The following is a 15,934-nucleotide window of genomic DNA, read 5'->3' as shown; positions in this document are numbered from 1 at the left end:
CATAGTTAATAATCGAGATATCGCACATCACATGCAAACAACACAGGAGACGCTGTTGCCGGGGAGATTCCCTGATTCCGAGACGACTCAATCCTTCAACTGGTGAAGTGGAATGTGAAACCTGAGGGCTGGAAGTGGGAAGTTATCTGTGATGCTGAAATAAAGCAGAAGGAGTAGATTTTCTTGACCATTATTTTTGCCATTCGCGGGTCTTGGGATAAGAATTTAAAGTGAGTGAATCCTCCTGCTGTAAGATGAGATAAGGAGAGAAGAGAAATGTGCGCAACAGGAGATTCCTTTCTGTGTCTTATGTATCTGTGAAAGCTTGAAGATGAAGTGTCTCCCTTTGAATTGGATGTGACCCCTTTCAATTGGTGGCACCTGATCATGCTGAGCAAGAGAGGAAGAGCCTGTGCGAAGGGAAAAAATCAGGTGAATCGAAAAATGGATTGTGCAGAGAAAAAAAAATGGCCTCTCAGAAACTGTTGCTGTCAGGAACATGAGAAGAGGAGGAGGGACGGCTAGGCATAAAAAAAGAAAGAATAGAGAGATCACCTTCCTCTTATCGCACCTTCCTCTCTTGCCCCCTCCTCCTCTTCCTGCCCTGACGGGAAGGGAGGGTGCAGGGCAAGAAAGGGGAGAGCAAAAAAAAAGAGAGAGAGAGAGAGAGAGAGAGGCTGTATGAGGTGGGGCGGGACGGGAGGTGGGGCAAATGTGGGAGAGGCAGAAGGGTGTGTGCTCACATGTGTGTGTGTGTGTGTGTGTGTGTGTGTGTGTGTGTGTGTGTGCCACCAGCCTCTGCGTCTCTCGGGCACAGAACAGAAAAGTTGGGGTAAAGTCTGACTCAGCTCCAGGAGCGACTAGACACTCAGAGCTACTCCCTCCACAGTACCAGTCCTCCTCTCTCTCGCTCTCTCACTCATTCACAGCCTCTCTCTTTCACAAACACACACACACACACACACACACACACACACACACACGTGCTCTCACACATAGTAACACACACACACACACACACACACACACACTCACCACTCCTGGCAGAGGGAAGACAGGACCACAGGAGAACTGTTACACACCTTTACAACCAGTCCCCCAGTCATCGCCAGACGCTTTGCCCAGGATGTGGATGCTTCTCTTGGGGGTCACCTTTGGATTACTGGCCTCGTCCAGGTCAGAGCAACTTGCAGGTGAGGGGATTGTGCCTTTGCCCAGTGGATGGCTCTTTGTTTGTGGATTTAAAATATTTTTCCCCCCATCTTACTCTGCCTTAATTGTGACTGTCTGAATGTCTGGTAAACCTCCTTTTTAATACCAGACAGTATTGATTACTTTTTTTATATTATTTTCCATCTTTTTCTTACAATCCTGAGCTTACAATTCAGAATATGTGTTCATGTGAGGTAGAAGACAAGGAAAGAAAGAGAGGCTCAGGCTGCTCGTGAGAATGGACAAGTGGATGCCGGCAAAAGAGAGCGCGTGCTACACCAGCACAGACAAGCTCACGTCTGGCAGCCTCAGACTCCTGTTAGACACAAAGGAGACAGGCGCTCTCACTCATGCTCTGTGTCACACGCATTCACACGCTGGGAAGTATTTAGCAGGGATTTAGATGATCAGTCTATGGCTCTCAGAAGCCGTTCCTTGTTTTTTAGTTAGAGGCAGAAATAAGAGATCTTTTCCTCTTTTCTGTCCCCCCCCTACTCCTTACAGTGCTGCTACAGCTGGAGTCTGTGCCGCCACGCTTAACGCGCTATTCTCCGACACAAAGGATGTTCAGCAGTTGCAGCCGCTGTAGCTTTTCTCCCCTCAGAGTCTCCCTCTTCTCTCTTTGTCTCACATGTGCTCTCTCTCTGTGTGTGTTGCGGCTTTGACGGGATTTATTGCTCGGAGCGATTTATATCTCTGGAGGAGAAGTTGGTGCTGAATCAAACAGGTCTAAGGTTTGTTTTCGGCTTGATCCCTTGAGGCGGTGGTGGTGGTGGGGGTGGGGTTGCTCACAAAGACCTTTGGTCCAAGCACAATCAGCATCAAGTTTTACTCTGACCAATATTTTCCCTGTATTCAAAGTGAAATGAGAGACTGTAGACGGAGTGTATGTGGAAGGATGGAGGGAGGTGCGTCCCCTCCCTTTGTTAGTGGCTTGCATGCATGTATCTCTATGTTTGAGTGTTGAAAGCAATTGGTGTCTGGTTTTGAATCAAAGTGCCCTGAGGTGGTTTTACTGGGGAGCCTGGTCTAGACGCCTTCTTTGAACCTGAAACTCGTAGCTGCGTCTACAGCAGTAAGAGCAGGACTTGTGGACTTGTGGCCAGACTTCCGTGCAAACCAAGATGGGATTTATAGAGGGTTTTTTAGAAACGCTGTCTGGCTGCACACCAATAAGCATCTATGAGCCTGAATGGCTTGGTCACTGGTTTCTCTTGACTGAACCTGCTCTAAAGGCAGTCAAATCGGCCAGTTCCAGTTGCTAATTTAATTAATCTCATCTATTTAATTTCATAGCTATATGACCTCTGCAAGGGGGGGTAATAAAAATCCAATTTGGAATCACTTCAATTCATTAGTGCCATTCAACAATTTAGTTGACGATGAGACTGAAAAGAGTTATGATCAATCTGAGACCTTCCAAATTTAATAATTTCCTGTCCGTAAAACTCAACTGAAAAAAAAAGATATTCAGAGCTTTCAACAAATACTTTCTGTGACTTTATCTGATGGTTGCTCTCGTATCTTTTGAGTTTCCTCCATCAAGTGCAGATATGGTAATTAATAGACTGACCACAACCGAAGAGGATCGGTCTCTTTCACCCACACACAAACTCAAAAGCATGCACTCGGGCCAACCTGATCACTGAACTTCCTGCAAACGCTGTATTTTCCTCCTTGGCTTTAACCAGCCGTCCTGCATGTTGCCCGTGTCATGTTTCAAGGTGACGAGCGAACAGGGGCCCCTTGGCCTCGGACCGGGACCCGACAAAGAGGGCTTGTGCCTGTGGAGCCTTTGGGTACCATCTCCTGCCACCTGAGACTCACAGACACGTGTTTGTTTCCTCTACCACGGCACCATTCTTTGCAAACCAGCCACCCTGAAGCTAAATGGCCCTGCACGAATATCTCATGTAACGTCCTCTCCTCGCTTTCCCTTCTTCTCAATGAGCCGCCGACGCTGATTGAGCTGCTCTTAAATGGTTAGGGGTTCTCAAATTTCGGGTTTTGTGTGCAGTTAAACCAAATAATTACTTTTTAACACCATTTTAAGAGTTTCATGCTCTCCACACATACCACCCCCCCCCCCCCCCCATTACCACAGGCTGCCTCACCATCTCATAGACACTACAGTCATTGTGTCCCTGGGAAAACTGCTCAGTAAGAGCTCTGTAATGTACAAACATCTCCTAGCACGAGGCTGGGATTTCCAGTATCACCAGAAAAACAAAGCATTGCATTGAATCTTTAATTGACATTGAATGTTCGAGCTGATCCTTAAATTAACGAGGTGTCTGATTCATAAATTTGCAAAGAAGAAAAAACTTGATCAATAAAAACAACCACGGTTACATTAAAAGAATAGTTTGATTAATCTGATCATTGAAAACAAACTCGAAATATGCCTCGCGGAATTAAATTACAAAATTAAAACTGCTTTGAGACATGCACCGAGCCCCAGACATTTCTGGAAATTTACCTGATATTTTTTGGGGGGGCTGTATGTAAGGATGCAAATGTCAGAGTCAGTTGCTTCAGACAATCTGAGTTATTCCTGATAGAGCCATCGGGTAAAATGTCCACAAAATATGCAAGTGAGCCGATGTGAGAATCCAGCAGGAACATTCACAGCAAGCACTAAATACAACAGACAATGAGATTGGAGAGCTTTTGGTGATAAGGGCGAATGCTGGTGATATGTGCTGTAAACAAAAACAAAAAGGATTTTAACGTTATGTCTCCAGGTGCGACCCCTCGCCTGAATGTGGCAGACAATTTCCTGTTGTTGTGAATGTGTCTGAATCGAACCATCTCCTGATGTGAAAGATTAACTCTAGAAAAAGTCTAGAACCAATGTTATGGACAGGATTAGGGTTAGGGGATAGGGTTGACACATGTCAAGTGGAGGTAGATGATTAGCTTAACTGTTAGCATGAAGACTAGAAGCAGAGAGATGCTAACTTGGTCATGACCAAAGTGTTTAAATCAAACAATGTTGCCTTCAATGTGCCAGTAAGCACATTTTTGAACTGTGGAGCAAGCTAAAGTTGGTTTCTTCATGTTTTGTGAGCTAAGGTAGGCTAACAGCCTCCTGCTATCAGCTAGAAAAGTGAGTAAGGGCATTTTCTTAAACCACATGCGGCAAAAATGAAAGTAAAAAAAAAGCAGTTTAACCCATACTTAAAGACTAAAGAGACAGATGTTTATATGATAAAAACTTTTATCTGGTAAAATGTACTTCAGGATGCCAGTTAATAGCTCCAACGAAAGCAGACAATGAAAGGAGTCTTCTGCAGAGAAAGAAGTGTTGTTAAGTGTGTGTAAAACTAAGTGCATGTGTTTGTGTGACGCTGTGAAGACATAGGTTTAGGGTTAAGGTTACGGAAAGTTTTGGAGTTAGCCATTTATTGTGTAATTGTACTTATAAATGTATGAGGATCATTTTTTAGCCTAGACCTTACTCAGTGAGGAGATTTTTGGAAAGTGAGGACAATTTGGCCGGTCCTCACTTTTTCAAAGGCCTGTTAAGACTTGGTTTTAAGGTAAGGGTTATAATTAGGTTGAGGGTAGGGTTAGACATTAGGTTGTGATGCTTACGGTTGGTGTAAGGGGCTAGGGAATAAATTATGTCGATTAGTGTCCTCACTAAGACAGACATACAAGAATTTGTGTGTGTGTGTGTTTGTGTGTGTTTGTGTACTCGCCCTCTTTAGGACCAGCATAAACACTGACCTTGTGAGGACCACTAGTCCTCATAGGGACCAAAGCCTGGTCGTAACGAGGCAAAACATTATATCTGAGGTCCTGGTTAAGGTCAGGGTTAAGATGTGAATTGTTAAGGTTAAGCATGAAATGGTCATGGTTTTGGTTAGGCTCTCCACAATGAGTGGAAGTCAGTGCAAAGTCCCATTAAAGATGACAAACTTGGGGCCAAGTTTTACCTAGACCTAGACATCAAGATATTGACCTGACATAGTCTGTTGCGCTTGTCCACGCAGGGTCACAGCTCAGCAAAAGCTGTAACCTAAGGAATCATTTGACGAAATTCAAGTGTGTTTGCGCGCATCTGTGATGTGCCTGTGTGTTTGCGTGCCAGCCTGCAGGGGGTTATTTGTACTTTATTGCTGGCATTGAAAAGACAAACACAGAGTAATGAGAGAAAACAGGAGGAGAGGAGATAGATGCAGGGAGGACTGTGAAAGTGAGAGTCAGACTTGTCTATTACTTCTTGAGCAGCTGGAGATTTTGGCACAGAGACTGTGTTACAGCTCCCTTTCTCTCTGGTTCTGTCCACCCAGACTCTGCAGTCTCCTTGGTTTCAACTCCATTAGGTGACAATGGAGGCTTTGGGAGAATCTGTGCCTTGGCATAGCCGGCCTCTGGACTGTATAAAGACACCCATGACTGTTCCCTCTGCATACTAATGATAAGGCCTCAGATTCATGTCAGCCCCCCTTCTCTCAGCTCACTGATAGCTGCGCTGTCTTAGATCTCTCTGGGTAGGTTTGCAAGGCCGAGACTGTTTTTCACCACTTTACTTTCAGGGACCCTGAGCCATGTGGCAGCATGTGTAGAGGTCTTTTCAGATGTGTGTGTATGTGTGTGTGTGTGTGTGTGTGTGTGTGTGTGTGTGTGTGTGTGTGTGTGTGTGAGAGCGAGAGAGAAGGATCTAGTGAGAGCGAGAGAGACAGAGAGAGATAACAAAGAACTGAAACTGCTTTGCAAAACAAGTGTTGGCACTCCTGTTGCCCAGCTGCCACTAACAGTCGAGTCTTCTACTTCCTGCTGTTGCGAGTGCTCTGTTTACTCATCGCAGCCAGTGAAAAAATCTGGGGATTTTAGTTTTATAATCATACCGATTCATATCTAGTCTTTTACGAGCCAGCTTTCTGCACACCAATGAGATAAACACGTCCAAATCATCAGATGATTTCAAAATGTAATTTTCTTCAAGCCAAAATGCAAACGTTTTTCTTCTTCATCTCAATATTTTTTTGCATTCTGCAATACAAGACTCAAGGTCAGAATGTAGTATTAGAAACCTTTCCCAGCGGTTTCTAAACAGAGTGAAAAATGTCTATTATGACTGTATTTCTCCAAAATATTTGCTGGAACGTGATTCAAAACTACAACAAGTACAACCTACTGGAACAAAGTTGGTTAGCAGTTAGATTATTGTTAAGCAACAGGTTTTATAGTTCCCAAAAGTATTATATACTCCTGCTAAAAGAAAAAAAAAATTGTAGAGTTTGATGCACTGTTATTACATAGTGCTAACAGAAATAACATAAGATGTAGTGTGTCATCTTCCTGTACAGTCTGATGTGGCTGAGACATCTTTAGCAACTCATGCACCCGTCAGCATGGTAACGCTTTCAAACAAGCAGCAAGCAGCTAATGCCCATGGGGACTTCTTCCTCAGTGTATGTGCAAATGCCACTAAATCTTCATCTTCATTCAGTGTTTGTGGAGGTGAAGTGGATATGAAAGTGGATATGAAACCACTGTTGTTTTTATTTTTTCCTACTGCAAAAACCACATCATGATCAGATTTTTACAGCGTACATGTTGATAATGAATTTTAAGTCGTTTGCTATTTCAACCGATAATCGTCATGGCAGCCATCAGATTATAGTTCTTAATTTGAACTAATGATAATATGCTTTCAGAATAGCTGCACAGAAATTCTTACACTACATTGAACACTTTTTTTTGTGTGGGAAGGGGAACCATGTAAAGAGCACATACATCACTATGGAGACATAGTCACGGGGTAAATAGTACGAGCTCTGTCTCTGTTTATATAGCAAGATCTTCCCAGGTTCTTTCTCTGGTCTTCTTCACATTGCAAATGATTATCTGCTGATATCAAGAAACTCCCAAAGTAAATCATTTCTTCACACCTTCACTTTGGCTTAAGTGTGTGACTATTTGAATAAAGTGATCTGCATGTGCACACAGACTAATTTGGCTTGCTGGGCCTAGTTTGCATTTTTGGTTTCAACTCAACAAAGTTTCTCCTTTACTATGGCAAACAAAACCAAAAGGATAACACAACACACACAGTGTTCTAGTCTCCAGATTTTATTTTATTTCAGTGATCTATAACTTTAAAATATTATCTGTACAATAAGCAGGTTTTCTTGGTTTACTGGCAAAAGACAACAAATTCATAGGCTCTGGTAGAGATATTTACGAGATATTGTCAATGTCAATTTTATTTATATAGCATATTTAAAACAAGTTGGTTTACCAAAGTGCTTTACAAATTGAAAGGTACAACAAAGAACAGCAATGCGCAATATATCAAAAATAGTAACGATATGCAGTTGCAATTACTTGACTAATTTGACATTGCATGGATGTGAAACCATTCACATGCTGCATCACAACATACGACAGCAGAATGAAAGATGTGGTAGTGAAACCAAGTGATAAAACTGCATCTCCTCAAACAGGACAAAAAAAGCTCTGAGTGTCCTCCAAACCCTGCATGCAAAATATCACTGAGCATTGAAGAGCTCCTCTTTCAGAAGCACTGAATGAATCCCAGCTGTCTCAAATTGATCCCACTGTGTATCATATTAATCAGACATTGTGATAATTTATATTGTCTGAGCCACAGCATCTGCAGCCGGTGGTTTGTAGTCAAAAGAACTCTGGGTCTTAACCTCTATTCTATTTCAGTATCTGCTGTTATAAAATGGGTTTTGATATGCTGAGGTAGGAAGAAAATGAAATCATTTTAGATTTGACATGTATTTTAATAAGATGTGTTGAGTGTAATACAGTTATTTTGTGTTCTTGAGTGAACTGAACAGTTTTGTATCTCTTCAAAAACGTATTGTATTCCCTCTGAAGCCAAAACCCTAAAATTATGGACATGTCATCATCATTTATAATATAAAGTGTATTTTCCTCCCTTTACCTTCCCTGCAGTGAATTCTCGGGGCTGCAGCTATGCCGGAGTGTTCCTGGTTGAGGGACAATCCCGTCACTCCCTCACCTTCTCCTTGGCTGAAAAGGTGTGTGAGCATCTCGAGACCACTCTGGCAAGTCAAGAGCAAGTCGAAGAGGCCTACGCTAAAGACATGCAAACCTGCAGGTGAAACTACAAGTCTTTGTATGAAAAAAACTTTCATTATTGTGAACAACAATTTTAATGTAACTGATTGTACAGATTGTACATTTATGATGAAGTGTTTGCTGGGCCCCATAACGTTGATATCCCTGAAGATGTTTTATCACCTAAAAGTCTGAACCAGGTTCTGAACCAAGGTTCAAGTCTTTGTTACATTGCAAACATTAAATGTGTGTGTCTGATACCAGCGACTAGTATATAGATATGTCGTTTTTTAGTTTGAATGGAGAAAATGTATGAACCTGTCCACATTGTTAATATCCTTGCAACTCTCATTGTGGTATAACTACTAGAAAAATTAGATAATTGGACGCAAAGACTACGAGCAATAATGCAAGCTGCTTCTTTTTCTTCTTCTATAAGTTCAATGCTGTTCCAACATCCTGGAATTGGCCTGAAAGTCTGAACTATTTAAATCAAATCTTTTTTACACTGTAACGATGGTTCAGTTTGATCTGGGGTCACATTTTGGTCCGTTGGTCCAAACTGTGGTCTGACTCACCTTTCACACCTGTTATTTAAACTCAGACTTCGAACATCTTACGGTCACAAGGTCTGAAAGGTCACAATGAAATGCATTGTTTTTCTACTAACAATCAAAAAATCATAGCTAAATGTGACAATTGAACTTCGACTTTAAGTGCACAAGATCACCCAACGCTACACATTTATAGATGCAAAACCAGAAAAGAGGAAGAGGGTTTTCCACATGTATGAGGATACACCCTAGCCTGGATGCCAGACGAACTTAGCCCCGCCCACAACATTTGAGGTCGAGAAGTTCGGTCTGGAGTCGCTCCGTTGGGGAGAAATTATGCCCGACCGGGCCAATCAGATTGTCAGGGCGGGCTTTATACGATGATGGACAGATGATCAATGGTAACGTAATCAACCACGTCATCAAAGTGCCCTTGGGTTGAATTCGTTTTCAACAAACATGCCTGCCGCTGGAGAGCTGAGATCTGTAGATGCTGCCATTGAGTCTGTTTTAGAAGACATCGACAGCGCATTCATTTTGAAAGAGGAACAGAGAACGTGGAGGCGACGCCAAAGCACCGCGCTAATCCCTATCGCGCCGGCGCTTGGCTGTTCACACCGGACACTGAAGCGACGCTGAACGGCGCGAGGCAGCCTTGGCGCAGCGTGGTGTTTCAGCCTCCGGAGTGACCCGCACAAAGTTTTAACATGGGAGTGGATGGGAGCCAGCTGTTCTTTAAGGCTTGGCGCTGAGCTGAAGCGTCGCTTCGGCATCGTTTCAGCGTCCGGTGTGAACCCGGCGTTAGTAAATAACTCAAAATGCGTTGCTTAACATACGTCACATACTACGTTGCTCTGATTGGTTGTAGGTCTATCCAATTGAGCGAAGAGGAATTTTATTTCCTGGTTCGGTTGAAACACGCCCAATAATCACAGCCCAATGGAGCGGTCTCAGACTCACATTCTGACTAGAATTGTGAGTCTGACAACGTCAGGCTAGATACACCCTGTTTGTCAGTAATCAAACCTGGCAGAAATCAAACTTTACTTCCCATAAAGCAAAACGAGCATCTGTTCTTCGAAAGTGTTTGAATTAGTTCAGTTGTTCATGTGAAGTAATGGTTTCTAAATTAGCTACTTGGAGACATCTTGCATCAAGAAACGTCTCTAAGTTGTGTCAAAAAATGTCTTCTAATAATCACATTACTGTGTCCATTCAGGTACGGCTGGATCAACAACGGGAGCATCGCAATCCTCAGACACTCGCACCATGAAAACTGTGCAGGGAACTTGAGTGGCCTCATAGTTCATCAACCCACTGGAGCTGATGACAATTATGATGCCTACTGCTATGATGACAAAGGTGACTAATAACTAAAGGAAAAAGTCTGTTCCAATCATGTGAATCTACAATTTGCATCTCTCAGACCTATTGCTGTTTGCTTCTCCATTTTGGTAACATCTACTTCCTGTTCACCATGTTCCAGTTGGGCCTGAGAAGAACTGTGAGAAACGATTCAGTCGATCTTTACTCTCAGATGAACCAGGTCAGTTTAATATGCTTTGGATACATTACGCTCATTCACCCTAAACTTAATTATACTCATATGTTGCCATATATCAAAGGTTTAAGCACCAATAATAACGGATAAACAAAGCTTTAAAATTAAATTATTTATTTATATTATTTATTTATATTATTTGAATTAGAACAGAATTAACCGAATGAAACCTCAGTCTTGTAAGTTAATGATCTTCTCGCTATTGTCAACGCCAACATCCTCTCAGCTCCGAGCTACCCTACCTGAAGTTCGGGACATATCCTCAACGCAGATCAGTCTGGCTCAGAAAGAAAACAACTAGATGTCAACCTATCAATTACTCAACCATTATTCAAACTATTTCCCCTTTTTTTGTGTTTAAATTGCAAAACCAAGGCGTTGTAGTAACATTTTGCGTTGCCTCATTTGTCTGTGCTGACAAAGAAATGCAGCAAATGCAGAAACTGGATTGAATACAGGAAATCATAAATAACCCGGTATAGTAAAATAAATACTATCAAGTGGGATCTGAGAGAATGAAACCATATCAACTGGTCAATTAACACTTTTGTTAAGAAGCATAATAAAACAAAAATTTTGTTTTTCAACGTTTGAAATTAAAAGAGAAGAGGGACTGTTAGTGTCTCAAGCAAGAAGTGAGTCATTTTTTTTTTTGTCATTCATGATCATATGGAGTAACATAATATGAATTATGTCTCAGCGTCAAAATAATAAACTCAACTTCACTGATAAACTCTATGATGCACTTTAATATGTATTGTAATGTAAATGTTGGCACGATAAAACTAAATGAGATGATGAAGTAAACATTAGTCCCATTTTGTATAATAATCAGGATTTCAAACCACTGTAACATTATCTCTAGATTAATGCCAAGAGAAGTCTAATATGTTTACACAAGCGATAATAACCAATGTTTGAACTTTGCTCTTCTCCAATCAGCCAAGCCCTCAGCGCTGCCTCAGCAACCAACAAGATCAGGCGAAGCAGACTCAGGGTCCATAGATCTCTGGGAAAAATTTGAATTGACCACCGTAGTCGCCAACCCTCCCGAGGAAGTGAGTGCAGAGGATCCTAAGGCTCCGACACCCGACCAGGCTGTGGATGACAACCCCAGTGGTAGGAGCGAGAACAGCACGGGGGGGTACATTATCCCTCTGGAGGACTTGGACCAGCCCACTGGATCTGGGATGACGCCAGGCCACTCTGAGGAGGAAGGAGCCTCTCCGACGGCCCCTGTTGGAGAAACCGAGAAACCACAAGCTCCCTCTGGAAATGAGGAGGAGACTGGGGGCACAAGCGAAGATGCCACCAGAGAGCGTAAGGAAGTCACATGCAAAAGTTAAACACTGCACAACTAGACAGCAGTCATGTGATTACAGCTCAGCTCTTTACTTTATCTCTAACACAAAAACACCTCAGTGATACAAACTGTATTCATGTTTTTGTGGAGAATCACTTTTGGGAATATATTCTGCAAATTTGCCGTTATGTGGTCCAACTGCTCTATATCCACAAAGATGATGGTTAAAAATGGTGGCGTTTCAGTTCATCTGTGCTCAAAATGCATTCACTTTTTCTGAGAACACCACATCCTCTCCTGTGCTGCAACAGGTTTCGAGGGGACTGAAGTAACTTTGAGAACACAGGACGCCCCCTTGTGTCAGTTTGAGCTGCTTGAACTGCTACTAAACAGACGTCAATCATTTCATCACTTCGATTTTCTCAGTGAATTCAATAAACATTTCAAACATAAAACTGCGTGTTAAATACATCAAAGTGAATATAAATATAGTCATAATATTTGTGTAACTTTTAAGTATTTCGTTAAAGGACATCCTTTGTGATACAGCCTCATAAACTATATATTTGTGTCATCCAGGTTTACGCTTTAAACATGCTTATATATTTATTATGTCATTGAATAATTAATATCTGAGAATCAATGTCCACCTTCTGTTATATCAACATGCAGCTCCACAACATTCAGATGGCAAAGGACAGGTGCGGAGTCCTGTTGATCCGAAATCTGACCCAAAGGAGAGCCGCGGTTCACTGGGTGAGAATAGTTCCTATTTCTGTTCCTATTCTCCCATGTCGGTGATTTATTTTTATTTCCAACTGACTCAGCTTTAATACTGTCGACTCGTGGCTTCTTATTTCTCCCTCCAGACTGGCTGGTAATCATTGGGGTGATTGTGGCAGTGGCTGCGATTCTGTTCGTATGTGCAGCTGTTGTCAAAAGAAATAGGTGGGACGTCCACTTTATATTTTCATTTCATTATTCTACACTACAATGTAATGTGTTTTAGGAGCAGTAGACATTAGCCAGAGTTTACACATATTCTGCTGCAGGCTAGACATTTTTTTTAAATACTAAACAAATGTCTGCGTCCAGTTTGTGCAGCAAAGGACAGACGCTGAATATCACGTCCAAGGATGGCGGTGAGGGGAACGGCGCCACGGCATTGGCGTCCAGCTCCCAGGAGCGAGAGCAGGAGATGGTGACCCTCATGAACAAGGAGAAGATCCAGGAGAACGGCAACACAGAGGAGTTCACCGTCATCACGCTAGAGGAGTCGCCGGATAAAGAGCAGCAGGCGTGAGGCGGGAGTCGTGGAGTTTGAAGGCGAGGAGGGAGAGCGCGAGGAGAAGGTGGAGAGAAAATATACGGACGTGGGTTGGGGGCTTCAAACACTGGAACCACTTCCGTGATCAGCAATGAACGGACGCTGAGTGAGGGTCTATGTGTGTGTTGCTATAGAACGATTGTCTAACTTAAGTGTTTTGGGTCTGAAGCTGTTGCCTCTCAGAGGGGACCAGGTCTTCTCAAACCAACATGTGCAGCATTTAGTTTGTGCGGTGTTCCCAGATGGTGACCCTCATGTGGTGACCCTTAGATCAGGCCGAGTGGCGGTCAAAAGAGTGCCATGCGTCGGTGCGTAGCAGGGTGTGCGAGCGCGTTTCGTGTCTTGTTCTTTGTGTTTTGCGAGAGTTGTGCGCTTGCGTGTCGATGACGGGGCTGGACAGGCATGGGTTTAAAAGGGAGGGGGGTGGGTAGAGGAGGGGGTCATTTGTGACGAACATGTTAATTACAGATTATTCTCTTTGTAATAGAATTGGTGAATCCTAAACTGTATGAAGTCGATGATGAAAACTGTGTTATTTTATTTGAGATTCTGCAGATAGAAAAAAAAATGTTTCATGTGTTTTGTTTCATTCTTTTGCTGATTATTGTAACCTTGTGTATATTTCAGACGTTGCCTGTGGACTGAAGCTTGTTTTTATTCAATTTTCAAGAAAACCTGAGGAGTTCTACCTTAATACCTTTATTTATGCATCTTTAAGTCCCCTTTTCCTTGGTCTTTGTATATAAAGTACATTAGTTTGGAAATGCCTTAGCATTAGATGCCCGTGCTTTTTTTTATATTTGGCAGGAAGGGGCTTTATATCCTCTGTAAGTAGAAGAATGTGTTCATTTTTAGATTTATTCAATCAGAAAAGCACCTGAGGTAAAAATGAAATTTTGCAATATTGCTGTGGTTATTGCATGAATCGGCTCGAGCATTAAAGAAATGTGCAATTTGTGCAAGTTAATATGGTATAAATTTACATGGAGTCCCTGACGTTATCCTGAGGATAAGCAGAATGATAATCATGATGTATATGAAAACACAGTGTGTACATTGATTTGGGGGGGAAACGAGCAAAAGAAAGATTTGGATTGTAGCTGTAGCCGATTGATCATTTTGTAAATGTGAGATTATTAACTTGCTAAATATCATATATGATATTCAGCATGAACTAAATATTACACGGGGGGAGCCCATGTGCTGCAAACACTTTACAATGTAAAAGACTTCTCATGAGATTCTATTGAAATATCTCTGATTGTAGGGGGGGGGGGGGTGAATGAAGTGTTCTGTTCTCAACAAACCACTCACATGGAAATGCTGCAGTTTTTGCTTCTGACCTTCTCATTGGCTAAACATATAATACATTGTGTTATTGTGTAAGCAGTTTTTGTTCCAAGTGTGACAGCTTCTTTTTTTCTTCTGGTGTAAAAACTGAACTGTAAGCAGATGTTTGGTTTCTGACTTGTTTCGTTGTCGCTCCTGCTTTTTGCTCTTTTATGATTCACTCCGACAGGAAGTAGCAGACGTAGTCGTGTAGGCAGGTTTCATGACCAATTAACAAAAGATGAAAAAAATAAAAGCTTTGTGAAGTCATGAACGAAATAAACGTGTATAGAACGAGATGGAATGTGGTGTTCACTCACTGATTGCTCACTGTGTGCGAAGACAAAGGCGAGCGGGTGAATGGCATGACAGGGGACGCAAATGGTGACATTGCCCCCCCCCCCCCCCCCCCCCCCCCCCTCCGCCCCATCATAAGAGGAAGTGAGGTTTCCATGGTGCCGGGGTCGTGATGAGAGAACATGCTAACGCAGAATACAAAGCGGACCCTTTTGAAAGAGTTAAACTGCATGAAGCACAGTTGAATGTTCATCAATAACAGAGTAATACTTAATTAGCATAAATTTATTTTCACGTAACGTTGGCATTAAAAATGACGCAGCGGTGATTCAAAGGAAAATTATACTCCTTTGTGTTTGCATGAGCCTATTAAACCTTTACAGGATTTATGTTTTAATGCAATGCACTAATAGAGTTCTTCAACAAGCAGGGAATGTGACTGAAGGGTCGAAAATAGCATCTGCGTTTTAAACATTTTTCATTGATGAAGCCAATTTTCTTCTTTCATTTTCAAATCTTTACCTTGATGTTACATATTATCAATAAATATGCCATTTTAGCCTTTATCTCAGGTATATGCTTGCAAAAACATACTCACATATACACATAACTGCTGTTGCCCTATTGTACGTATGTTCATATTTCATCATACATTCACCAGGTCCACCAGCAGATTTTTTTCAAGGATGTTGTTGCAGATATGAATAGAATCTGAATCCAGCTGATTTTTACATTTTCATGTGCGGAATGGTTTTGTTAAGACGTCGCTCTTCGAGTGTGTTTTGCTATTATGTCAAGTTTATTTCCCTTGAGCAGATCCATGTAGTGAAGAGTTCAATATGTCGGATTGGTTTTCATGTCCACATTTAAATCAACATGTTCTGAAAAGTATTTAAATCAGGTTTTCAGACCACATTATGTTTTCTTTTATATTTCTACAATAACAACAATTAAATGAATGGTTCTTCGACCTTGGCCTAGATACAAAGATACACACACTCTACTGAGTGTCAATCTAGTTCTTATTAAATCAAGCTTCCTATATTGTCACATCTCGCAAACTTGAGGTCATCAAACCATTGTTTTTCTTAAGCATGTGCATCATCTTTCAAACTTCTCTGATTACTTATTCCCTTATTGGCTCTGCAGCGACATGAATGACTAAATCCGCTTAGATTCCTTTAGAAAAAGGCAATAATAAGATTATTGTCCATCTCAGAATATTAAACCATAGTCATATAAAAGATTAGTTTGCATTCAAATATTTCTGTGTGTGAAATTGTGCA

The 15,934-nt window shown here is 41.8% G+C and overlaps 1 protein-coding gene across 1 annotated transcript; it reads left to right on the top strand.

Annotated features, from left to right (window-relative positions):
• Positions 1 to 843: 843 nt before the first annotated feature.
• On the top strand, positions 844 to 14,650 carry cd44b (CD44 molecule (Indian blood group) b). The gene is made up of 8 exons (XM_062389794.1): positions 844 to 1,193; positions 8,152 to 8,317; positions 10,051 to 10,193; positions 10,318 to 10,377; positions 11,335 to 11,712; positions 12,368 to 12,451; positions 12,565 to 12,643; positions 12,791 to 14,650. Exons 1-8 carry the CDS (start codon positions 1,127 to 1,129, stop codon positions 12,996 to 12,998), a joined length of 1,185 nt encoding a protein of 394 aa, XP_062245778.1. The 5' UTR covers positions 844 to 1,126; the 3' UTR covers positions 12,999 to 14,650.
• Positions 14,651 to 15,934: the final 1,284 nt, after the last annotated feature.

This window comes from Platichthys flesus, chromosome 6, assembly GCF_949316205.1.
Source record: "Platichthys flesus chromosome 6, fPlaFle2.1, whole genome shotgun sequence".
Lineage (NCBI taxonomy): Eukaryota > Metazoa > Chordata > Actinopteri > Pleuronectiformes > Pleuronectidae > Platichthys > Platichthys flesus.
This window is presented reverse-complemented; position numbering and strand designations above follow the sequence as displayed.

Bases quoted from the DNA above. Each gene is read 5' to 3' on its own strand.
- cd44b (XM_062389794.1), top strand. From the start codon at position 1,127: ATGTGGATGCTTCTCTTGGGGGTCACCTTTGGATTACTGGCCTCGTCC. The intron at 8,318-10,050 runs GTGAAACTACAA...GTGTCCATTCAG, and splicing joins AAAGACATGCAAACCTGCAG to GTACGGCTGGATCAACAACG. The intron at 12,644-12,790 runs GTGGGACGTCCA...GTCTGCGTCCAG, and splicing joins GCTGTTGTCAAAAGAAATAG to TTTGTGCAGCAAAGGACAGA.